Source organism: Pteropus vampyrus, unplaced genomic scaffold (genome assembly GCF_000151845.1).
Source record: "Pteropus vampyrus isolate Shadow unplaced genomic scaffold, Pvam_2.0 Scaffold3, whole genome shotgun sequence".
NCBI classification, from domain to species: Eukaryota; Metazoa; Chordata; class Mammalia; order Chiroptera; family Pteropodidae; genus Pteropus; species Pteropus vampyrus.
The window spans coordinates 14,361,942-14,386,848 of NW_011888784.1; the positions used below are offsets into that span (position 1 = coordinate 14,361,942).

Consider the following 24,907-nt stretch of genomic DNA (forward strand, 5'->3'; position numbering starts at 1 on the left):
TTATTAAGAATGTATGAAGGTGTTAAATTGAAATTTTGCGTGCTTATAAAGATATCAGTCTTACAGCTGATATTTCTGGATAAACTTACTACCTTTTTTCATCAAATTGTTTATAATGATTTTAAAGTTTTCTAGTGTGTAGGTATATGTCATAACATTTTTAAATGCTTTGGAAATATAGAATATTTATTTAAAAGAATCATAAACCTGTTGACAAATTACGCTGCAGAAAAATTCCGAGGGTAGGAGTCTGTACTTCAGCTTATGCCCTTTTTAAATGTGTATTTCTAAACATATGCAAATATTTCATAGATTACTGGATGAACACTACTGGGATAGACTATTAAATCAGTCTAAGTTATAGAATTCAATGGTGAATGATGGTTTGTATTGAACAATTTAAAGACGAAAATGTACTAGCCGTATGCCTTGTCGTTTTAGTCACAGTGGATGCATTTTTTAAAAATTAGTGTGAAATACTGCTGTATGCTACCTTCTTAAATAAATATTATTTATCCCTCAATTTAGATACTACTTTTTACCATCTTTTCAGATCCTGGTATATAAGTCGTAGAGTTCAGTCTTAGGCCCTCTTTGGGTGGGTGAGGCGTCATATTCTTGCCCTCTGTATTTATCATCCATATCCTAATAACTCACAATCAAATGGTACGATTGAGATGTTTTTTCTTTTAGACTTCTCTGTCCAATTGCCTATCAGATTTCTAGTTATATTCCTCCAAACATCTTAAACTTACTTTGTCTGATATTGAACTCATTATGTCCTTGCTCCCTGTCAAACTTGCTTTTCCTCAAGGTTTCATTCTCTCAGTGAATGGCACCTCCATCTATCCAGGTACTCAGTTGAGAAGTTAGGTGTCATCTTTAACCTTCTGTGATATTGTGATTTATAATATAGCACACTCTCCTTTCTTTCACTCCCCTTTCCCATATACTACATATAGTTCCCTCAGTTCTTTAGATTTCTTTCCATTCCAGTTACCATAATGTCATTTCTCTATAATTGCAGTCACTTCTAGTGTTGTTTAATCCTTTTAGGAAACTGTACTCAGAGTTGCAGAGCTGGTCATAACCCTCCCATGCCTTTGAATGATTCTCATTTGTCCTAGAGATCAGGTCTAATGTCCTGAGCAAGAGTTAAGGTATTTCTTCATGGCCCTGTCTACCTCTTCAGACTCCTGTCTCACATTTCTTCCATGCACATACTCTGTAGTCTACAGCTTAAGCTAACTGAACCTCTTTTCTTTCTGGCTTATGGCTTTTATATATGTCACCTCTCCTGAGAATTCAGTAAAATACTATTGACTGCCTACTGTGTGCTAGGCCCTGAGGATACAGTAATGAACAAGACAAAGATCTGTTCTAGTGGAGCTTGCATTTCAGTGGATAACACAGGTAATAACTAGATAACCAATTGAATATATATTATAATGTCAAAAGATAAAGACTATGAAGAATCATAAACCGGAGAAGGAACTAGAGAGTATGACGGTGCTCAGTTATATTATAAGATAAGAAATTACTATTTGGGGATGATGGCATTTGAACAGAGATTAAAGGAAATGAAAAAATGAGCCATGTGAGACAGCTCTATGCTAGGCATGTTTGAAAATCAGCAAGGAGATTCGTATGGGAGAAGGAATTTAGGGAATGTGGACTGAGAGATAGCCAGGAAGCAGAACATGTCCATTTTATGGCCCAGGATAGGGATATTGGGTTTATTCGTGGTATGAGTGGCAGCTCTTTGAAGATTGAGAGCAGTATGATTTGGTTTACGATGATAGAGAAATAGTGAAAGAGTAGAGTTTAGGAGACCAATGAGAAGACTGTTAAAAAATCCAGGCAAGAGATAATAGTGGCTCACTCTATGGTAATATTGATGAAGGTGGTGGGAAATGACTAGGATTAGTCTGTTTCCCACTTCCCTGTGTATCCAGTCTTCAGATCTCAGATTAAATATCAGTTCCTCAGATTCCCTTCCTGATTTCTTTTGAACCTGGGCCAGGTCTCTCTGTTATGCCTGTTTTTAACACCTTGTTCTCTTTTGTGGCATTTATAAATAATAGCTGCCATAAAGTTCCCATTTGTATCTCCCATGTCAAAGATGGTGCATTGATCAGTATTTGTTAAATAACTTTAAAAATCACCTATGAGAAATATTCCTTAACCTGATGTTCATCCCATATTATGTTTGGGGCAGCTTCTTTGTAAACCCCTAGAATCTGGGACTGACACCTTTATATTTTTAAAATAATTTTTTGTTTAATAATATGTCTATAATATGTCTGTAAGCTCTTTAAGGGAAGAAGGGAATATGTCTGTCTTGATCACTGCACCCCTAAACTGCCTATCACATAATGGTGCTTAGTAAACATTTGGACAGTTTTCTCCAGGGCATGAATGTCTGATTATATTTTAAATCACCATTGCCTTTTCAATAGCACTATGCATTTTTACTTATAAAAATAAAATATTTTTACTTTTTCTTTAGTGAAACTGATGAAAGTTGTAAGAAGCACCTTGGAAGAGTGTTATCTATTTGGGAAGAAAGGTCTGTTTATGAAAATGATGTATTAGAACAACTTAAGCAAGCTCTATGTAAGTATATAGTCTTTTATCATGATCTCTTCATTAAAATGTATTTTTTCATTAAAACTTAAATGTTCTTTCAATTCAGATGGCGATAAGAAACCTAGGAAGCGAACTTATGAACAGATAAAGGTGGATGAAAATGAAAATTGTTCCTCTCTGGGATCTCCAAGTGAACCACCACAGGTAGACGTTTTTTTCTGTTAAGGGAGTTATCATTATTATTACTTCATATGGCCACCAAGCTTTATTAGTTTCACTGTTTTACTGTTGTAAATTGATTTGTATTATTGTTCTCTGTATAAGAAAGAAGTTTCATGATTATTATATTTTCTGGTTAACAGATTGCTTATGTTTAATGAAACATGTTATGTATTTTATATTAGGCAGTCATGTTTCGCATAGATAGAGGATTTCTGATGCTTAATATGATTAGATCTGGTAAGATATCTACCATTTAAACAGTTTCTTCCTATTTATTTATTTAAAGTAAATTTATTGGGGTGACATGGGTTAGTAAAATTATATGTTTCAAGTGTACAATCCTGTAATATGTCATCTGTTTATTGCACTGTGTGTTCACCACCCAAAATCAAATCTCCTTCCATCACCATACATTTGACCCCTGACAGTTTACTTTTAAATAAATAAAACGTTTATTTGTTGTATGATTTAAGTACACTAAAAATTCCATTCCTAGAAATAAACACTGCCCTTTAAGTATTTTCGCTTTTAAACATTTAAAAATAAGTGTTAGAGTAACAAATACGTATTCATATAGTTATATGTAACTATAATAGAACCATGTAGTTCCATGGTAAAATAAGGTGGATTAAAATCATTAACTTAGTATTCCATGTCCTCCCAGATTGGTGTAGTATAGCATTCCTTAACCATTAGATTATTCCTTAAAGACATTTTAAACTTTTAATTATGTGGGCATTGAGTCTTAAAGCTTCCTCCTTCTATGTTTCAAACATATAGGAGGGACAGATAAAATTTTAAAGGAGAAAATGAAGACATAGCCATACTCTTAAAAGGTAAATATCATGGTGGGCTAGAAATGGTACAGAAACTTAATATGTGAGCTAGAGCCTGGTTCCTGCTGAGCTTTTATCTAGAAGCAGACATGGGTTGCCAGAAATTAGTATCCTAGAGGGTAACTAACAAGGACTCATAGTGCTCCATGGGAGTTGTAGGACTGGACCTGAACTCACTGCATGAAAACAGAGGTTGGGTGGAGCTCTTTTCCCCATGAAAGGAGCTCAAAAGAAATGTACAAATTACTGCCTAGAACTGTGGATTTATATCAGTATTAGCACTAGGGAGGCAGAAAGAATCTGTCAGGAATGCCAAAGCCCACCAGTGATAGCATTTTTTTGTAAGGGAATAACATAAAGAAAAATTAGTAACTGGCTATCAGTGTCATCTTAATATATATACAGAATTGATAATTTCCTGCTTTTCAAGTATGTGTGTAATTTCCTAGTGTTCCAGAATCTAGTTTTAGAGATTAAGGAAAAAAGGGAGAAAAAAGGAGGTGGGGTGGGGATGGAGACTAATAAAAATTTTACTCATTTTTCTTTGGACTGAATTTATAGACATTATAAATTGAGAGTCACCAGCAAAGACTTGACTTTCTCTCCTAATTATAGCTGGTAAATGAAACAATGCAATTTAAATATTCTAAAATAATTTCTATAGCGGTTAATTAAGCATTAATGTATATATTAGTCATCAGATATATGGAACTTTGTAATATTTTAATGATTTTATTAACCATAGAATAGTTGAAGATACCGTATTTAAACATACTCCAGAACTACATTTTCCTTTACTTTAATTGTATCTTTTAGAAATGGAATCTGGGAGACTCTTCTGTGTTGTGGTAGAAGATAATATGTATCCCCAACCCCCCAATATTCAATTTCATATTTAAAAATCCTCACGAATAATGATGATATAATGAATATATCATACATAAAACTTGTATTCTCCAGGTTGAAGTTATAGCCTGCCTTCCCTTTTACTGTTGTGTATATTCAGCATGTAAATCAATCACATCAATTTAATAGTCAGATAATTATTTTTATACTATCAATCTGTCTCCACCACTAGAATATGAACTCCTCATGGCCAAGGGCCATGTCTCATTTATATGCTCCCAATTTATATATTTCCAGTATCTAATATAGTGTAGCTTCTCTTCCTTAATGTACAAAAGAAATGGAGTGTCTTAGAAAGTAGTTTATATTTGAAACTTTGAACTAGTAAAAATCTCATAAGGGTAAAGAAATATGAAGTAAACTTAAAGACTTGTATTTGTTTAAGCTTCATTTATTTTGGTTCTAAAGCTGTATAACTTTTTAGACTCTAGATCTCGTTAGAGCATTACAAGATCTAGAAAATGCTGCTTCAGGTGATGCAGCAGTTCATCAGAGGATAGCTTCTTTGCCTGTAGAAGTCCAAGAAGTATCCCTACTAGATAAAATAACAGGTAAGAAGAGAAAACATGATCTGAACTTTTTTAGTGAGGGAACAGCATATGGCATTGTTTTTGTTGTGTAATAATTTTATTTTGTGCTTTTCTTAGATAAAGAATCTGGAGAAAGGCTCTCTAAAATGGTAGAAGATGCTTGTATGTTGCTGGCAGATTACAACGGCAGATTGGCGGCTGAAATAGATGATAGGAAGCAACTCACTCGAATGTTAGCAGATTTTCTTCGTTGTCAAAAGGAAGCCCTTGCAGAGAAAGAGCATAAATTGGAAGTGCGTAACCTTTTACTTCTTTAGTGCTTACTTAATATATTCTTTTTGGTAGGAATTTTAAAATACCTGAATGTTCCTGCATATTTTGCATTTTTTTTTGACATAGACCTTTTTAGACAGTGGCTCACAGGTAATCTACTCTTTCCGTTAATGAGTTTCTTTCTACTTGAATCAAATCAGCCTACCTAAGTAAATTTAGAAATTTGGAATTAGCAGAGTTAGTTGCATTTAAAATTTATTCTTATGAGTTTGAAACTTTATTTTCAAGAACAAAAATAGTGGTAAAATAGCAGTTGGTATAAAGTCTGGTGTTAAGTACAGTAAATTATGGTTGGACTTAATTAATTCCTGTTCTGAGTACATACAATCTTTCCAGTTAAGAAATTAAAAGACTTTGGGATATAGAATTTGTGTTGGATATGTTAGTCCCAGTCTCTCTGTTTCTCAGCAGTTCATCAGCTTTGCTCAGGAATGTAATCGTCACGTTACTTCTTTTTTTTTCACCCTTGAGTCTGTTGCTTAACATATTCTCACCCCACTCCCAGCTCATACAAACCCTTAGGTAAAAAGTAACGGCTTCTTTAAATTGAGTGATGATTGATACTGTTGATGGAAAGTCCGGAGGTGCAGGGGTAAAAATAAAAGAAAGAAACTCATATTTTCTATGAGCAGTGTAGCCATTGTCAGAAGTGCTTTTAAGAGAATCTTTCATTTGACTAGTTCTTGTTTAGATTGTTTTACTACTATAGCAATTTCTTATGTAGGAGAATTTCTAATTTGTCTGGATCTCTTTATTTAGAGACAGTTCTCTGAAATTTGTAGTTAAGCTATGATATTACCTCAATTAAGTTGCTTTTATTTATTAATGTTTAGTTCTTATTTCAGCAATCTCTGTGCCAGAGGTGGTCGCCATTTCTGCCTGTGAGAGCAGCTACTTGATTAAGTACTAGCAGCAGAGCTCTCGCACCACGAATTCTTACCTCTGAATTTAGCATTACTTGTTTTCAGTTTGTTCCTCCTCTGCTCACATATACACCCTCAGAGCGTAGTTGTTGGCACCATGCTCTACCTTTAGAGAGCTTGCCCAATTCTATTTAGAAAAGAAAAGATAGAATTTTTTAAAAAGATACTTTTGATAGTCAACTTGACAGTTTTCGATTTTGTAATGGAACTTTCCTTAAACATGTTGTTACTTGTTTTATTGTTAGCAGAATTAAGGGTAAGTAATGTCATACAATTTTTGTCTTTAGTCTTTGGTATGGTTTCTTTAACTTCTGTTTAGCTTCTGTTGCAGGTATTGGACATGGGCGTATCTTCTAACGGTGTCGTCATCATTAGCATATTCTTCCTGCTAAAAATAAATATCAAACTCCAAAGCCTGTATTGTCTCATGTTTTTGAAATTTGAAGACTGCAACTTTGTTATTCTATTTTATACTGCTTTCTCACTGGTTACAAAAATAGAATTTATGTTTGAAATGTAAGTGTAGAAAATAAATCAGTTACCACCTCCTACCTCTTCCAGTACTTTCCAACTAGATTTCATAGTTGGTAGTGATAGGTGGTAAGGCTGATGATAACAGCAATAACATTTACCATGTGTCAGGTACTATTCTAAGCACTTCACTATTTAAGTATTATCCCCATTTTAAAGGTAAGGAAACTGAGGCACAGAGATTAAATAACTTGCCCAAGGTCACAATGAGATAGTGAATTGTTTAGAACCCAGAGAATTTGCCTCCAAAAAGACATACTTGCTTTTCATTTTTATGTAAATTTAAGATTACAGCAAAACCCAGTCTCTTCAACTGTTTCTGCTTCCTCCTTCCTCAGAGGTAATCACTGTCTTGAAATAAAGCCTTCTAGGAACTTTTTTTTCCAGCCTGACTGGATTTTATCATAAAGAAATCACTTAAATTATGTTAAACATTTTTTACAAATAAAGAAATATTTAGGTTTTAGATAAAATAGGAAGTCATTCCATGGAACTCTTTGTAAGTTATCAATTATGACTAAGTCATGCCTTTGTCAGAAAATAAGGAAATAATTTGATATATGTAGACATTATTTGTACTAAGTGGCATCACTTTAAAGTTGAGACTTAAGAGGTCAAGATTTATACTTGCCATATCAGCTATGATATATCAGGTAGTTTTAAGGATCACACTTTTGAACATCAGCTGTGATTGACCAGGTAATAATGTGTCATTGTTTTTTGTTTGTTTTTTTTAATGAGACATAAATTTAAAGTATCAGTTCAGGAATTGGCTATTTCATATTTATTAAGGAGGCCACTATTTAAGCATTTGTTATGAATGAAAACAAATGTTTTTAAAACTTTTGGAAATTATTTTTGAAACTTGTGGCTAATTTTACCTGGTTATTAAGTAGATAATTTAAAATAGACTATGGATAAATCTAATTTATATTTAGAAATCTATTTCATAGATTACTATGGGAATCATATTTCACCATTCAGAAGCTGAAATTATTGCATAAATTATTATTCACCTAGATTATTACTTTAGAAGGTATTCATGGATAGAGAACATAAAATGACATTTTGATTTTGATGTTTTTGGAGAAGAGGCAATATAGAGATCAGAAATTCTTCCATATCTTTGCTCAATTTTGAATTCTTTTTTTCATGATGTAGTAGATATAATGGAACATGCTTTTATAAAATACCTATCTCATAGAACATTGATCTATTTTGAATTGCTAGGCTTCTATAGAAAATTGGTTTTCTGGAAATCCCAGTTTGATGGCCCTTAAAGGAAAAATCAGCCATAGTTCCAAGTTCTAAAATTCAGGATGGGAAAGCTGTCAGAGAGGACAGTGTATATATATCTTTTGCAGTCTTACATCAATATATTCAGATTTACCTCATTTAAAAAAAATGAGGGCATAGTATTCATTGTATGAATATTGTTTGTTTCGTGTATTTAAGTCTTTTTCTCTTCTCATGGTATCAGATTCTATCCATTGAGTTGCTTTTACTAGTTTTGTGCATTATATGTAGTACTATAGAGAATACCTGATAATATCAGGTTTGTATAGTTGTGCAAGAATCTCTGCAGGATTGATTTCCAGAAGTAGAATAGAATAGCTAGTTCAAAGGCAGTATATGTTTTAAGTGTTGATAGTGTACTCAAGCCCTCCAAAAGATTCTGCCTTTTTAAATTCCTTGCAGTATGAGTGTATCTTTTCCTGTACAATCTTGCCCACAGTGAATGTCAATGATCTTTTAAATTTTTACTTATAGGTTAAAAATTATTATTTTGTTTACTCAGTTTGATCATCTCAAACATATTAGCCATTTTATTTCTCTAAATTCCTGTATCTTTTCACTACTTTTCTGTTTGGTTCCAAGTTTATGTGTTAATAATTGTCTTTGCCGTTATAGATTCTGAGCTTTCTAGATATAATTAACCTTCTAAATTCATAACTATAAAAATACACTGCTATTTTTTTATAGTTTTTTTTTTCCTAATGTTATCCAGTAGGATTTTTTGTTTATGGTATGTATAATGTTGGGATCTGTTTGATAGTGGTAGTAAATGACCTCTCACCATTTATTGATTAATGATTAATGACTCAGTCTTTTGCTATGTTGTAAAATGCCATTTCTGTCACATAATTCCTACATATACATGGGAATGTAGTCCCTTTTTCTACTGGACCATTTGACTTACCCCCTCTAATTACACAGTAGATTTTTGTTTATATTACTTTTCGGTATTGTTTGCATCTATAATTTTAACTAATCATGATTGAGTGTATGAGTTTTTACTTCCCACTTATTTTATACATATTTTTCTTCAAATTTAATATTTTAAATGTCAGCATTTTGCTAAGGAGATCATTTTTATTAAATTATTTTTCAATTACAGTTGACAGCTAAGTAGGCACTTCTTAATTTACTTGGCCTCTTCCCTGTTTTCGGACATATTGTTTGCTTTTGTTGTCTGTACCTCTATCTGCTAGATAGTATTTTCCAGGTTTTTCAAGAGTGCTTACTTCTATAAAACTTTTGTTTTCCAAAATGTTTGTTACATTTTTTTTAAATGCTTAAGATAAGTTTTGTTTTGCGTGAGAAATTTAATGATTAGAAATTTCTGATGTCATGCTCTTTTAATATAGGAAATAAGAATGATTATATGTGTATATACACACACACACACATATATATATAGCACTAAAAATGCAGATTTAGAATCTATTGCTGAAGGTGTTATCTGCATGTAGCTTTTTGATGTTTATTGATTTATCATTTTACAAATATTATTCAAGAGTGTAGTTATAAGAATATGGGGAACTGATTCCATAATCATTCATCTGTGATTAGTTATTTCTTTACATTTTACTCTATTTTTCCATTGAAATCATATTGATTAAATTTAGAAATAATTTGATAAGATGGAGCTATATGGATTTTTCAGAGGAACATATGTAACTAGCTTCTTAATGGTTCCTTTTGGAGATCTGAATATTAAGTCTAAAATTTTTAATGGTTAATTTATTCGTTTTTGAAGAATTGTGTAATCTTTTACTTATTTTTGTTGATTATACGAGTAAATTTATTTTCATCATAGGAAAACTACATAAGCAAAAGGCTTAGGTACTATGTATTGGCTCCATGTATTTTGCATACTGTCCTTTTCATGTGATCTATTACAAGCATCATATGTCACTTTTCCTTCTTAACGTATGGATGTATAATAATTTAACTGCTGTGTGTTCTTTATGACTTAAGTGTTTCTATTGCTTTAACATTATAAAGAGTACTACAGTGAACATCTCTGTAGTTAACTCTTTACTCATATATTATTGTTATCTCTTGTGATAAATTCCTAAAGATGAAATTGCTGACTCATGTTAAAGACTTGATACATGTTACCAACCTGACTTACAGTAAGATTGTACTAGATCATTGTCTTTGATGATTCCCAAATATCATTATCTATAGGTTTTCTCTACTGGGCCATCCATTTTCTCCAGAGAAGTTAGATTTGCTGGGTAGATAACAGGGGATCTGTTTTCAGATCAGTGAGGTACTTCTTATTTTGTGTTTGGATCTCCAATTGCAAATCTTGGGCTTGGTTTCTTACCTCCATTTTTTGGCTCTATGGGACAAGAGTTTTCACTGACTGATGTAAAGATTTTCAATTAATCCTTATTGTCAACCTTAAGATTCACCATTACATTTCAGGGAGCTTGGTACCTCAAAGTTGTGAGCCTATCCAAAGTTTCTCAGGGTGAATTACATTACTTTTGGTCATTATCCCTTGTTTCAGTTCTTGCCATCTTTCAAAAGTTTCTTGACATATGTACTGTAGTTCCTTCTTCTCCGTCCTTGTGGGTTTCTGCCTTTATAAATTATTAATTTAGTGGCTTTTTGGAGGGAGTGGAGATAAACATGAGTTCAGCTTGTTATATAAATGGAAGACCTTTGGTGTTTTATTAAATAAAACTACAGTTGACCCTTGAACAACACGGGTAAGAAGAACTCATGTCTCATGATAAAAACTTTTCATTTTTTTCCATTACACTTTGGGATCTTATTTTAAACTCTATATGTAACCCAAGATCACTAGTCATGAGTCTCCATTTAATCTCTACTTGTACCATCTCACAAACATCCATTTTACTCTTCAAGCAGGTGAAGCCTGTTCTAATAACAGGGTTTTTGCTTTGCTAATGGCTAACAGAGTGGCTGGAATGCTCTGTTCCTGATCTTATCTGAGTTCCTTTTTTCATTCAGGTTTATGTTCATGTGTCACCTCTTCATAGTCCTTTACCCCTTTCATCTGGTTCCCCCTACTCTTTCTTTTGCCCCTTTCTCTCCCACTGTATTACATTATCATTCTGTTTTTTGTTTTTTATTTTTCTTTCATTGTACTTATCACTAATTGAAAATTTTTAAGTTCGAGTACTTATTTGTCATTTCTGCCAACCACTAGAATGCGAGGTCTATGAGAGGAAGAACTTTATTTTATTTTTCATGTGTTGGATCGTATGGTAATTCTATTTGCAACTTTTTAAGAAACCAGCATACCATCTATTTTACATTCTCAACAGTGCACAGGGTTCCATTTTCTCCACATTCTTGCCAGCACTTGTTTTTCTCTTTGTTGATAGTAGCCATCCTAATGGTTGTTCAGGTAGTATCTCATTGTGGTTTTGATTTGCATTTGCCTAATAATTAGTGATACTGAGCATCTTTTCACATGCTTGTTGGCCATTTGTTTTAACTTTTTTGAAGAAGTGTCTTTACAGATCCTTTGTCTATTTTTTAATCAAATTGTTTGGGTTTTTTTGGTGTTGTGAAATGATGGTAAAGTTTTAGGTTGATGACATTTATTACTAGAAAGAGTTTGGGCTACAGCCATGCCACCCTGAACAAGCCCGATCCCATCTTATCTCTGAAGCTAAGCAGAGTCGGGCCTGGTTAGTACTTGGATGGGAGACCACCTAGGAAGACCAGGTGCTGTAGGGATAAAAAATAAAAAATAGGGATTGTAAGCTGACAAGGTCCTTGCAATTTGTGAAGTCAACCAAGGGTTGCCTCACCTTAAAAAAAAAAAAAAAGTTTGGAGATCATCTAATCTACTTAGTCTGGAAATTATTCTAGAACATTTCCCAAAATATGTTAGGTTAACTAGCTTCTGCTTGATGTTTCTGATGCGAAGAGAGAACACTGCTTTAGAGTAGTCTTTTTCATTTTCTGGACAATTGCCAGAAATTTATTTTTTATACCTTTTTAAGAAATTTTGCACAAATATTCAATTTTGCACAAGTATTCAAATTTTGCACAAGTATTCATAGTATATATGTGTATGTGTTTGTACACATACAGAGACACACGTATGCACTTTCATGCATTGGGGAATATGTGGAAGATACCAAAAATCCATAATAAAAATAAAATCACAACCTACTATTGATATTGAATATGTATAATTTAGAATAAAGCCCTCTTAGTTTCTTTCTTCTCTTTCCTCCTTGCAGACCAGTTTTGTTTATAGGCTATTAAATCCTTTTATTGATATGTAAAAAATCATTTTATTTTTTAAATGTTTGATTATCATTATTCATGCATTTATCATTAAAATTTTTATTTGAAAAGTTATTCCAGTCAATTATATTGAAATAAAGGACAAAGGTATACAGGTCACAAAAGTAGTAAAAGGCCTTGCATGTTTGAGAGTAGCTTTCATTTCTGCTCACTCATGAACAATAGCTTGACTGAATAATGAATTCTTAGGTCACTTTTTTCTTTTGGTGTAGTTACTGTATTTTTTTCCCCTTTCCTACACATTTAACACTTTGACATATATCTAGGATATTGGTCTTTCATTAATTTTGCTTGATATTTAATGTACCCTTTTATTGGGAAGACCTAACTTGCCTTTTATTTTTGTTTCTCAATTTTTTATAGTTTCTCCTTAAATTTCTATTACATGTATATTGACTCTTGTGAATCTACTCCACATTGCTCATCTTTTCTCATCATTTTTTTCTCATTTCTATCATTTTCCTTTAGTATTTTCCATGGGTTTTGTTGTTGCTGCTGTTTTTTTGTTGTGCTTACAGCCTGTTTGTTTAATGTCGGGAGTGGGAATTGTTTTGTCAGAATTTTTATGGGTCTCTATTGAAAAAGGGACTTACAGCTTTTACTTGCCAGTTCACAAACTCTACAGCTCTGATTTAAGTCAGAAGAGAATGAGAGTTAGGGGATTTATTAGTGCTAGAGTTTTTTAAGTTTGCCAAGTCAGCCAGACCTTATTGGAACCTTGCCTCTACTTTGCCAGCATACCAGCCACACCATCTAGTACCCCTTCAGTTATCGTGGTCCCTGGATCTTCTGTGCTCCTGAGGGTCCAGCAGGCACAGTTTGCCTTGTTAAAGTGACTTACAGGAGAATCAGCAGTATAAATGTCCATAACAACTGTAAAATAAACGTGCCTCTGAAGCTTGGCAAAGTCTACAGGGGTATTTGGACCTATTTAATGCAAATATAAAATACTGTTTAATTAGCTACTGTCTACTTTTTATGTATTTCTTTGTTGAAAAGCTATATATTTTTTTATTGCTGGCAATGAGTACTTAAAGCATTTTTTGCTCCCTTTTACTCTTCCTAATGTGTTTAGAAATTATGCAAGTAAATATTTGAAAATATATGTTTAATGGAAGTATGGGCTCTGAGAAAGGAGCTAAGGATCAATTCAGTAAGAAAAGTAAAATATATAATGAGTCTTTACATTTTTTATTCTTTAATACATACTCCAGAGTACATCTTTTTGACAGTGTTGTACTGGCTTTTTTTTTTTTTTTTTTTTGCTTTTGCTAATTTTGGGACTACAGACCTCTTTTTTTTTAACATCAGCCATTCTTAATCTTGGATTTGTTCATCATATTCTCATATAATTAATTTGTTAAATATGTGCCTTTATTATCTTAGTGTTTCAGCCTGTAGTGTTTTTTACAGACTTGTCATTTCTTGTTTTGGCTCTCTTGGCTTTGTTTCTTCTGCAAAATTTTTAAGGATATATTCCAAGTTATAGATGAACATAATTTTATGTGTTGAAGATAGAAGGCCCAAAACACTGACCTGTGGTTAGAAATTTTTGTTGGCTGACTTTGGTTTTAGATCAGTGAACACTTTGAGAGGCAATTTAGCTTTGTGGTAGAGTAGAAACTCTGAAACTAGATTGCCTGTATTGAAATTCTGGCCTCACCACTTACTCAGTGACATTAGGCAAAGCATTTTACCTCTCTGTACTTCAGTTTCCTCGTTTGCAAAATAGGGATAATAATTACACCTGCTTTATATGGTTATTATGAGATTAAAATGAATTAGTGCTTAAAACTACCGAGCAAGTAAGCACTTCAGAAGTTCCAGCCCCAAACAAACAAACAAAAAAACTTGGGGGTTTTCTACCTTGCTTTCATCTGTCTTACCATTTAACCAGTGAATTTATGTCATATATAGGGATACTCTAAAAGAATGTAACATACCTGCAATATTTTAATATCTATAGTTTTCTCAGCAAGAAAGTGTTTATATTGTTAGCATCTCAGTAATTTGTACCTGGATTCCTAACTTCTTTAAACAATATGTTAATCACTTTTTGAGATTCTGACTTACCTGCATCAGGCATTCTTGTCTGTTGTTTATACAATTTGCTTCCTCAAAATTAGGTGCAGTATTCTTTGGTGTTCATTCTTTTGGTAGTTTTTCATGACTTCTTGGAAGTAATTATCTCAGAAATCAAGTTGGTCTAGGTGTTTCCTACCTTTTACTCCAGTGTTCTGAAATGTAATTGATTATGTTAAGAGACGGATTCTATTAAAGTGTGGTGTTCACATTATTTTTTTGCCTGACTTAGATTTTCACTCTATTCTGTAGAAAAAAACAAAAGCAGAGTAGATCCTGACCTTAGATCCTTTCTCAGTCTTAAACATTCTGCTCTTGACTTCTGTTTTAAGATATTAGACTGAGTGGCCACTTTTCTCTCCTTTTAGAACTTATAGAGAAGATATATTAAGATATAATAAATATATAAAACCTAGTTTAGTCTATATCATATAACTATGTAATAAAGATGTATATAAATATTATGGTACATATTTATTACATAAATTCAATATATAAAGGTAGCTATAATGAAGATAGGGGTATAAATAGAGAGTGGGATGAAACGGGGACAGAAATGAAATAAAAAGATAGATGAAATGGAGTGGTTGAGGTGAAATGTAGAGAGATAGCAGCTGCACTGTTAAATAGGTGACTAGCCATATGTGCTAATGAATTAATATAATTTATAATTTAAATTTTCAGCACTAGCCATCTTTTAAATGCTCAGTAGCCACATGTTTTGGCTACAGATAGAGAACATTACCATTGTCACAGAAAGTTCTTTTCATAATGATTGATAAAGATTGTTTAAAAGATAGGTATAGAAAAATGGAAAAGTAAATATATAGGAAATGAAGAAATTATATTTACTATGTATGGTATATGTAATATCTCTGCCCAATAAGGGAAAGAATGCTATGAATGCCCCCTAAATGACTGTATTCTTAGAAGGTGGATTACTGACAAATCTACATATACTCTCCTAAAGGCGGGAGCATTCACACAAATGCTCTATGCCCAGAAGTGGAACACCGGGAACCAGGAGGCTGGAACAACACATACTGACTAAGGGTGCTGCAGGAAACAGGAGGATCAACTCCTGTGCATCCCTCCTTGTTGGGCCAGGTAGCAGTGGTGAGGAGTCTGTGACTGTATGGAAGCTTGGAGCAGAGGGAACGGGCAGTGTCCCCTCCAGGCCCAGGAGTAATGAGGATCATCTTGTCTGGAAAACTAAGTGCTGGTTTAATCCATGTTAGATCTTGTCCACTTTACTGATAATCCAAGGAGATAGTACATTTAGTCTGTAGTTATATAAAGATGACATCACTGGAGCCACAAAGCATTTCGTAAAGATAATACAGCAGACTCAGAGGGAAGAACTTTTTCCTAGGAAATAGTTAATAGAAAACCAACACAGTAATATAAACTACTGAAAATGCCTAAATACCTGGAGATCCTGCCCCAGCCCTAATGAGTATCCATCAGAAAACAGGGTGTCCTTACAGCCACATTTTGAAAAGCTCTCTACTTTTTAATTCCAATTGACAAAGATATGTGTGGGAATTCTAGGCAAGTAAGCAAGGAAACAACAGAAGCAATGGCATCAAAGCCATAATGGCTGTGAAATAAGAGCAGACAAGAGTGGAACAAGTGAGAAGGACAGGTTTTGGAAAAGTGAAAGTGCCGATGAAGTTTAAACTTAATGTAGTAAGTTAATGCTCTATCTTTGCACATAATTTATTTCTAAAAATGAATAAAACTACTAAACTTTCGCAGTGAAGCCATATATGGGACAATTTTCCCCAGAGAGGTTTTTTTTTTAATTACAAAATTCCTTACTACAGTTTTTGATGGTTTTTAAGCCCCTTTTGTATTATTTGAGATGTAAAAATAGTAAGGACACAGACTAATTATTAGATATAAATAATGCAATTTCAAAGTATCATTTTCTTGGCTAAATAGGAATAACAGTCAAATTCTTCAAGTTGAGAATGATTTAGTTTTTAATGGATCGAACTGGAGATTGCGATGCTGATTTTGATGGCATTCCGATCATTTTTCCTTTAATCTTCTAAGCAAAAGGTGTAACAATTTTCCATGTTCTGTTGCCATTTCATGAAATATACAGAAGCAATATCCTAATCTTTTGACCTGTGAAATATTCTTTGCATTTGGATCACTGGAATTTTTTAATACTAAATTCCCAATTTAGAATTATAATATTCTGTTCTTATTTTTCTTAGTATGGGACATACAGTCAACCAGCTGAAGTCTAGGGAGTATCTCAGTGGACCTAAATATTTGCCATTTTTAGTATATCTGATTTCTATCTGTGTCTATTATCACAAGTATCAGCACACATAGAGTTCCAGACTGCTGTACAAAATTGAAACACTCACTGTAGCGTCGTTAAGTGGTAGCTTTAACCTGTTTGCTAACTAATGTGTGAAAGCCTGGATTTGGTGTCAAAAAAGCTGTTTAGGATTATCTGTCTATTATGTATATACATAGTGCATATTAGGTGTATTGATATGCAGTGTATATACATTTCACACAATGAACTTTGTGTTGGAGACTCCTGTAGATAAGGCAGAACAGAATTTCACGGTATGGTTGTAAATGGTGGCGGCGTTGAGTTTCCTTTGACAGTAGAACACAGCATGAAACCAGGGAACAAAAAGAAGAAAAAGATAAAGGACAGAAGGAAAACTGGGAAAAGCAAAGAAGATAGGAGCAAACAGTACAGCTTTCTTCATGCCTACCAGATCTAGTGTTGTGTCCCCTTCCAGCAGCTTTTTCCTTAACTAATCACTCAGCTGACCTTTTTCCCTTAACTAATCACCTAGATTAGTCTTGAGTATCGTCTTCAGGGAGAAGTAGAGCATCTGGATTACTAGTGCTAAGTAAAGTAGATTGAGTTCTAAATGTGAACTTGAGCTCTCCTGCTAGATTTCTTTCCACTTGCAATCCCATATTGCCCCTTTCTGACTAATCAATGAGTACTGTATCCCTCCATTTGAGCTTCTACACTTGTAATGAAAAAAAAAAAAAAAAAAACTTCATCAAAAAACTCTGCTCTTGAAGCCTCTGATAGCTTATTAGATTTTAGATTCTCAATTCTTCAGTCTCTTGAATGAAATCTCCCAATACTACATGTAGGAACGTTTTCATACATTATGTGCGTGAAAATTTACCAGTGTCTTTATACCTAATCTGAAACCCTGCTGTTGCACTTGAATGCCATTGTAGGGGAGATAATAATTTAAATTTTTATCATAAAGGAACAACTAATAGCATTTATTCTGTGCCAAAGTACTAAATATTAATCTGTTTTTTTGCCACTATATAAAGTGGATACTATTATATCTGTTTTACGAATGAGAACACTAAGGCACAGAAATATTAATACATTGAAAGGAAATTTGAAAAATACATTAAAATAAATACATTAAAATCACTTTGCTCTTGATAACATTTTGATATTTCCCTTAGTCTTATAAAATAGATTCAAAACAAAAATAGTTAATTTTTTTTAAAAAATGGTATAGCCATACTGTATGTACAGATTTACATCTTACTTGGACCTCTATCTTAGTCTTCAGCGAGTATGAGGTATGAATTAGAATAATGAGCAGAGAAGTTGGAGTTGTAAGTTCTAGAACTTACTGTATGAACTTGAAGAAATTGTGTAATATCATGTCCATTTTTTTCATTTTCAAAATGTGTACATCAAACCTAATTATAAGACCTATTCAAGCTCCAAAATTCGGTGTTTTTGACTTTTTCACTATTTCTTAGTTGGGAACTTCTAAGTACTTTTGTTTAAGTCAACTTTTAAAATCAACATGCAGAGTTTAAAATTTTCTTTTTTTGCCTTTTTTCCATGAAACTGTTTACCATCATAAAAACAATACATGTTTATTGTAGAAAATTGGTAAAATAATGAAAATTACAAGTTTAACCACTAAAAACAACTATTAATATTTTGATGTATTTTGTCCCACTCTTTTTTGGTTTAAATAGTTCTGTTTCATCTTTTAAAAAATGTTTGTGAAAGTAATTTTTTAACATAATTGGTCAGCATTTATTGTATCTTTGTTTCCTTCATTTTAAACAGGAGTGGAACTTTTTTAAAAAATGAGGTCCATTTGTCTACATCAGAATAAATAAGTTATACTTCTTGGACCTACTGAAGGAACTAAGTCTATTTGACACATTAGTGGATGGATATTTACTATCAGAATATTGGAAGTTATTTAATAAAAGTACCCATTACCTCTGTAAGGCCAGTTCTTTTAGTATGCCATTGTAATTGGAGGCGTGGTATTATTGGTAGCTATGACATCTAATTCATTTATCTGCTCCTTTCTTTTGAAGTAAGATTCATGTCAGAACTAGAAATTAAGTCTTGATCATTTTTATGTCTTCACACACATCAGTTCTGTTCAAGCAAAATGTAAACCTCTTATGTAGTTAAATCAATAAAATTTTAAGAGCCTTTTATATCATTTAGATTAACATAATCTCATAGAATTCTGTGTAAAGCATCTCCCAAACCTGGTCATGTTTAGATGAGGTTATAGAGAAAATCACTGCTTCAGAGCAAAGCCTGAACCATTCTTGGAAAATTCCTAAGAGCCAATCATCTTATTCCAATATAAAGTAAATTCTTGGGAGTTTTTTAGGATTAATAAACTGTTAATGCATTTTAAAGTCGATAATTTACATAAAATGCACAAATAAGTAGGCAGTTCATCAGTAAACTTGATAAATTTTGATAACTATGTTTTGTATTCTAATTCCTAATGAGATTTTAATTACCTTTTGACTTGGAATATGTTTAGCCAAATGTTAGTATGATTTTTTAAAGTGTGGGTGTGTTCATGAAGCATCAGATAGATTATTGAATATGAGAAGAACATGAACATTCTTAACCTTTGAGTTGCCAATAGCTTTGAAAAATGCACACATGCAGAGTCAGACGGGCCCGGAGATGCTTCCGGAAGTAACATCATGATGGCTGCCCAAGGAGAACCCCAGCTTCAGTTCAAACTTGTAGTGGTTGGTGGTGATGGGCCTGGAAAAACTACATTTGCAAAATGTCATCTGGTGAATTTGAGATGTGGCTACCTTGGGTGTTGAGGTCCACCCCCTTGTGTGCCACACCAACAGAGGACCTAGCAAGTTTGATTTATGGGACACCGCTAGTCAGGAGAAATTTTGTAGACTGGGAGATGGCTATTACATCCAAGCCCAGTGTGCCATTATAATGTTTCATGTAACTTTGAGTTACTTAGAAGAATTTGCCTAACAGGCATAGAAATCTGGTACTAGTATGTGAAAACATCCCCATCGTGTTGTGTGGCAACAAAGTGGATATCAAGGACAGGAAAGTTAAGGCAAAATCAGTTGTATTCCACCAAAAGAATCATCAGTACTACGACGTTTCTGCCAAAAGTGACTACAACTTTGAAAAGCCCTTCTGGCTTGCTAGAAAACTAATCAGAAACCCTGACTTGGAGTTTGTTGTCATGCCCCACCAGAGGTTGTCATGGACTCAGCTTTGGCAGCAGAGTATAAGCAAGATCTAGAGGTTGCTCAGACAACTGCTTTGCCAGGTAAGGAGGATGACCTGTGAGAAAGTGAAGCTGGAGCCCAGTGTCAGAAGTCTAGTTTTGTAGGCAACTGTCCTGTGATGCCAGTGGTACAGCGTGTTTGCCACTTTCTTATATAGCTAAGCAGAACATGTAATTTTTGGGATGCTGAAGGAGATGAATGGACTTCAGAGTGACTGCGGCAGTTCAATAAATACCTTCATTTTTTGGACCCACATATTTAGCTGTTTTGGAACGCAGTTTCCTCATTGAATTTCGAATATAAGATTGCTACAGTCAATCACAATATTCAGTGGTGAAACCTTATTTGTTACTGTCATTCCCATCATTAAGAATCAGAATAAAGTATTTCAGATATCTTTTTTTAAAAAAACAGCGCACATATGCACAGAAATTTTCTTACAACTTCAGTTGAATTAGAGCTGCCTCTGATACTCATGGCTCACAGTTTAATGGCCATTAGTCCATAACCAGTGCAAATTGAATGGGGTCATTGTGAAAATTGCATTGCTTTCATTATCCCCCTTTTGCTGCTTAAAAATGTCCAGTGTCAATTTCTATATTTGATTCCCCTAAACTAACTGCATCAATGTGATCAGGACCTGGTTTGGCATCACTTTATGGTAGAAAGCACTGATCATATAGCTGTTAGTCAGCAAGGTGACATAGCTAGTATAAACAGCGTTAAACTACACTAAGTTCAGAATATGGAAAGTAAATTCTGTTTCATTGGGTGCCACAGGAGCCAGAATGGCAAAGAAATGGAAACAAAAACTTTGGAGAACAGTTGAAGGAAATGGAAATCTCAGAGACCAAGCTTTGCATAAGATATATGCTGTCTGTCTTCAGATGCTTTGAAAGCTATCAGAAGAGTTGGATGTACATGAGGGTAGAACTAGGACCAGCGGATGTATTACATGTGATAAACAAGAGTGTTCTGCCAGTTAGAACTGCCTAAAGTGAAAAGACTTAATAATGAATTTCAGCCTCTGCCATTTACATCTACAGCAAACCTTAAACACAGCCCAACTCCTGGCTAGATTAATGTAAAACCTCACAATCAAAACTTATTTACCTCTGCTACTATTGCCTGATAATCATTTTCAGCTTTTGAAAAAATTACAAGGCATGCCAAAAGAAACAAACAATCTTGTATGATACAGATTTGAAATTAATCAGACCATTAATCAATACGTGGCAACGCTAATGGCAAAGTAGACGCCATGCAAAAACATTTAAGTAGAGAGGTGGAAATGGTTAAAAATAATTAAAATCAAATGCTAGAACTAAAACACCTGACAAGTGAAGAGTGCCTTTGATGGTCACCTCAATAGACTGGACACTGCTGAGAAAGAAAGTCAGTGAGCTTGATGAGAGGTCAACAGAAACTTCCCAAACTGAAATGCAAAAAGAACAAAGAAAACCCAGAACATTCAAGAACTGTGGAATAATGTAGAAAGGTGTCGTACACATGTACTTGAAGTACCAGAAGGAGAACGAATGAAGCAGAAGAAATATTTGAATAATAGCCAGGCATTTCCAAAATTAATGACAGGCATCAAACCACCGATCAGGAAACTCAGAAAACAAATACTAAGCAGGATACTAGAAAATCTACAGTCTAAGGCATATCATACTCAAACTGCAGGAAAGCAAAGAGAAAACCTTATTAGAAGACAGAAAAAAGTCTTACGTATAAGATGAGAATTATAGTGTACTTCTAAGCAGAATCGTGAGCAAGAATGGTGTAAGCTAAAAAGCACTGAAAGAAAACCACTAAACTAGAAGTCTGTATCCAGTGAAACTACTCTAGGATAAATCATGAGTTTGCTGCTGTTGGAGGTGGTCAATAAGAGGTTGAAAAATAAGGACAGGAATATTGGTCTAATGTTTGCCTAACTATTCTATACATAAACTATTAGCTCTGGGAGATGGCAGTATGTATTCAGCAAAAATATATTTTAAGTGATTTTGAGAAATGTTAAACCAGATTCCACTCTTGGAGCTTCCCTCTGTACACAAGCATATTGGGGATTGGAGCAGAGATGTAGCAAAGAAACATTTATTTTTGCTCTAAACAGCCCAGAATCTCTGTGGCATATCTGTTAAAACCTTATGGAATATATTCCGTGGGATACTATTTGGGAAGCACCAGACTAGTTGACTTTTATGACCCTTGGATAGTGTGATTCTTTGGTAACTGGATAGCATATGCTAAGGGAGTGAGGCTAAAAGGTCACACAAAAGATGAAAATAACAAGGATAGCATGATTTTTAAGTCTACTTCCTCTTTTAAGTATCAGTAAAATAAAAACGATTGTTATAGCTCATTTTCTTAACTTTCTTATCCCCACTTGATTTTGAAGTTGCTTAATAAATAGAAATAGCCTGTTATATGCTGCCTATGAACTTCTGGCTTTCCCTCCTTTCCCCAAAGTCTAACCATAATTATATCAGTAGGTTCAGCTTTCCTGTTACATTTCCTGACTGGACTAGCCCTTTGCCTTTTCTTGTTTCTTTTCTCTCGTGTCTTCTCAATGTTGATGCTGTTACTATTGTTGGTCCCTCTTTTGTTGAAAAAAAAAAAAAAATCGAAGTCTCTAAGCACAAACTGTTATTCATGAGAAAATTACAAGAACGTCCACTATTGGTAATTCCAGAGACATTTTAATGGCAGAATTAGACTACCTAACACAAGTCACAGTTTTTAACTTGTTGAATGAACTTCAGGGACATGACGGCTAGTCCTGTCACTGTGGTGATCCTATATTTGATGCAAGATAGCTTTTAGTTGCACCCCGATTATTATTCCCAATACTAAAATATGAAAGGCAGGATTGCATAACTGTCAAGAGGACTGTGAAGCCAGACTGTATAAGTTTGAACCTTCTTGGCCCCTACCTGTTGACTTTGGAGAAAGTTTCCTTGGATAATTGTGTTTTAGTTTCATTATCTGTGACCCATGGATAATAGTAGTTTCTGCCTATGAAGATTAAATGCATCACTTAGAACAATAGTATATAGTAAGCACATCAAAATTTTGGTTAGGGTCACATACACTAGATGAAATATAAAAATATATAAAGCCTATTTATAACAGCATATACCCTCATTACGATTTAACATTGTTAATTTTTAAGCCCAGTCAATAGCCAGATAGGCACTAGATTCCTTGCAGAAAACTTAGTTCCTAAAAATATGTCGTCTTTCCACTTGTTAATCTAGAACACTAACGAATTTTTTTTGCAGTAGAATTGTAACTAACAGGTGAGTATTATTTATTTCAGTGATATTTTAAAATTAAAGTCTGCTTTTAGAATACTTAAAAGAATGATAGTAAGGAACTAAAAGATGGAAGATGGTATGTTAGATGACATAGAGTTAACACTAAAGTATTGCCCACTAAAAGGTTATTTCTCTAGACAGTCAAGGGTGTATGACTCCATCAGAGGGGTGTAGAATAATGTGAAGGAAAAAAAAGATTTGATAGTTGGGTTTTACATTTTGTAAAATTATCAATTGCACGATAAGATTCCAAGCTAAGTTTGGGTATTTGTTTTCTAGAAAAGAAATTAGAGCAAGCCACCAAGATCTTTACCTGCTTTGCTTTCAGTCCACTGGAGATGGCAGCAGACTTGACTGATTTCCAGTCTTGGCCTTGTTTAAAAAAAAAAAAACAAAAAACAAAAAAACACCTTGATGGCTACTTCAATTAACTTTTCCTGTCTAACCTAGCAAAGTGCCCCATCCCAGGGTAAGCAAAAGGAAGTCAATTATGGTGGATCTTGAAGAAAGAATCAAAGCTTCTTAATAGTTATATTGAAGACAGTTGTTTAAGAAAGACTTGTATGTTAACCTTTGAGAGAGGCAAAAGACATAATAAAATACATGTCAAAGAATGAAATCATTTAGGGGTCTGCAGGAGAACAAATGAACCAGGATCGTAAAGATTGCTTTCAACCTAAGGGATTCTATAATGTGTTCTGAAGATAGTATTTTGAGTGAGGATTACGAGCTTTACCTTCAACATTAAATTTGTTCTTTTATGACCCAAGAACCCACTTAATCTTAATTCTCAAATATTTAGTTACAATGAAGACTGATGAAAATGATAAAATAAATTTTAAGTAACAGAACAATCAGATTTCAGACTAAGGATACATGTATTGACAACACAGAGAAATTGCTTAGATGCTTGCACAGATACATCTTCAGAAATACTATGGAAATAAGATGTCATATGGAAATATTACACTGTCTCCATCTTTAAGAAATATTCTTGGGCAGGAAGTCTTTAGCCATCATGAACAACAGGTTTGAACTGTGTGGGTCCACTTACACAATTTTTTCAATAAAGGTACAGTTGGCCCTCTGTATCCCCAGGTTTTGCATCCTTGAATTCAACCAACCATGGATCGAAAACTATTTTCAGTCCGTGGTTGGGAATCTGAAGATGTGGAAGGCTGATTATATGCATTTTTCTATGCCTTTTTATATAAGGAACTTGAGCATCTGTTCAATACCAGAACTTGGATTCTGCTATTCATGGGTGGCGGGGTATCCTGGAACCAATCCCCCGGGTACCGAGGGACTACTGTAAAAATTTTTCAGAAATCAAAAGTTATACATGGATTATTTACTGCATTAGGGTCAGCACCACAACTCCTTTGTTGTTCATGGGTCAGCTGTATATTTTTTTAACTAGGTGTTGTCCAGCTCAATCATATTGTTACACCTGAAAGGGACCCTAAAGATTGACTTCATGGATGCAAAGA

General features: G+C 33.8%; 1 protein-coding gene and 2 pseudogenes across 3 annotated transcripts in view; all 3 read left to right on the forward strand.

Annotated features, from left to right (window-relative positions):
• Window positions 1–24,907, forward strand: part of RPRD1A (regulation of nuclear pre-mRNA domain containing 1A) — a 65,782-nt gene that overhangs the window by 25,838 nt on the left and 15,037 nt on the right. The window contains exons 3-7 of one of the 3 annotated variants that reach the window (XM_011361492.2): window positions 2,510–2,616; window positions 2,696–2,793; window positions 4,978–5,104; window positions 5,201–5,376; window positions 6,659–10,293. In XM_011361492.2, the coding sequence (XP_011359794.1) occupies window positions 2,510–2,616; window positions 2,696–2,793; window positions 4,978–5,104; window positions 5,201–5,376; window positions 6,659–6,859 (709 nt within the window). In that variant the 3' untranslated portion in view covers window positions 6,860–10,293. Of the gene's footprint in view, window positions 1–2,509; window positions 2,617–2,695; window positions 2,794–4,977; window positions 5,105–5,200; window positions 5,377–6,658; window positions 10,294–24,907 lie in introns of those variants that run through there. The other 2 variants (XM_011361501.2, XM_011361510.2) reach the window with 2 other exon arrangements.
• LOC105293014 lies at window positions 810–23,871 on the forward strand (annotated as a pseudogene).
• LOC111741409 lies at window positions 11,756–11,874 on the forward strand (annotated as a pseudogene).